The sequence below is a fragment of the Arachis ipaensis genome, chromosome B04, assembly GCF_000816755.2.
Source record: "Arachis ipaensis cultivar K30076 chromosome B04, Araip1.1, whole genome shotgun sequence".
Lineage (NCBI taxonomy): Eukaryota > Viridiplantae > Streptophyta > Magnoliopsida > Fabales > Fabaceae > Arachis > Arachis ipaensis.
The window spans coordinates 127840796-127842652 of record NC_029788.2 but is presented as its reverse complement, the minus strand read 5'-3'; the positions used below and the strand labels follow the sequence as shown (position 1 = coordinate 127842652).

The 1857-nt window shown below is 30.1% G+C and overlaps 1 protein-coding gene across 1 annotated transcript in view; it reads left to right on the top strand.

Moving 5' to 3' along the window:
- Positions 213-1857, top strand: part of LOC107635345 (1,4-dihydroxy-2-naphthoyl-CoA thioesterase 1) — a 2803-nt gene continuing 1158 nt past the window's right edge. Inside the window, exons 1-2 of the mRNA XM_016338809.2 lie at positions 213-654; positions 748-939. Coding sequence (XP_016194295.1) covers positions 505-654; positions 748-939 — 342 coding nt within the window. The 5' untranslated portion in view covers positions 213-504. The remainder of the gene's footprint in view (positions 655-747; positions 940-1857) is intronic.

The following is a 1857-nucleotide window of genomic DNA, read 5'->3' as shown; positions in this document are numbered from 1 at the left end:
TCCTAATTTAAAAGTAAAATAAAATGTGGAACGTATCTAGTATTTTAAATATAGAATATCTTCTTCATTTAAAAAATAAAAGATAATTATAAAGATAATTCAGGTATTACCATTAAAATATTATTGTTAAGCTTCAAATAAAATCTCAATATTCTATTAAGGACATGGATTTGTTTTGACTTTTGACTCTTAGCTAAAAGGCTCACTTCAATAATACTCCTCAGCCATTGCACTCTCACTAGCAACCTCTCACCTACTCACCCCCCACCCACCTACCCACAAAAACTAAATTCCATAATACCTTACTAAAACTGCATTATTATTCATCTTATATCCTATTAAGTAATCTAAACCAAACCCTCTAAACTCAATCCTATCTCTTAATTTGTTCCTTCACCTTCCATATATGTTATGTTATTGGCTTCTATTGAAACTTAAAAAGGTGAATGATATTTAGTTAGCACAAGAGAAAGCATACCCATTTTTCATCTTTGTTTTTTGTTCATGGAAAACCAATCACCACCACCACCATCATCATCATCATCAAAGACTGCTGAAGTGGATTTGCCCCTTCATGAAATTGGGTTTGAGCTTCAAGACTTAACACCACAAAGGGTCTCTGGCCATCTCAAAATTACCCCCAAGTGCTGCCAGGTAATTAAGCCTAACATACTTTCAATATATATATTTTTTGAAAGTGTAACTGATTTAAGAAACTGAAACTTCATTGAAAATTATTGTGTGAAGCCATTCAAGGTGTTACATGGAGGAGTGTCAGCATTGATAGCAGAGGCATTGGCAAGCATAGGAGCTCACATGGCTTCTGGTTATCAAAGAGTGGCAGGAATTCAGCTTAGTATCAACCATTTGAAACGTGCTGATCTTGGTGACTTGGTCTTTGCTGAAGCCACCCCTATTGTCACTGGTAAAACCATTCAGGTAAATCACTTGATATATATTTGTATATATATATGTTGTTAATTTATTTTTCGTGTATATTTTATATTTTAATATATATTTTATATTAATGACTGAGTGATTGGTGGTTAATTTTTTTTATATGGTAACACAGTTGTTTAAGTATTTAATAAATATATTTTAAGAGTATAAATCTGATTCAGGATTCACTTAAGTATATCTCAAAGTGGAACCTTATCTTATATCTGCAGCTTCATTTCCTTGCAATAACATGTGGCCACAATGGTGGCATCACCATCTAGTTTTTGTACTTATAGTAGATAAGCAGATTCAATCAATCAAAAGAAAAGAAACGTACAAGTGTACAACTATACAAATACAAGGCTAAGGTTAAGTGAGCAAGTGGCCAACATTAAAGAACTAAAGATTTTTTATTTTGTTGATTTTTGACTTCTGAACTGCTGAAGCATTCATAATTAAGAAGCTTTAATTAGTAGCTTAATGTCTCCCCTTTAACTTACTTCATTCCCATGTGTCATTATTATTACTACTAGTATAAATGAAATATCATTATATAAGGAAAGTGTCTTAAAATGGATGTCTTTGATGAGTTTCACCCTATTAATGCTAGTGGAATACATATGGAGTACTAACTTAGATAGGCATGGCCTATTTATTGGCATGAAAATAATAAATTGACATGTATAAGGTATTATTGGCCATATAAGATGTATCTAACATTAAAAGTATTTTTAATATCAGATTTTGTTGTTTGTATCACTACATCAAGAAAAACTATGAGTATGATTGGTTTAGGTTGTTATTTTTAGTATTTTTATTTTCAAGAGTGTGTGAAAAAAGTTACTTTTATTTTTATTTTCTATTTTATTTTTTAATAAAATTTTAAAATATAAAATATTAAAAAATAAAAATACAAAT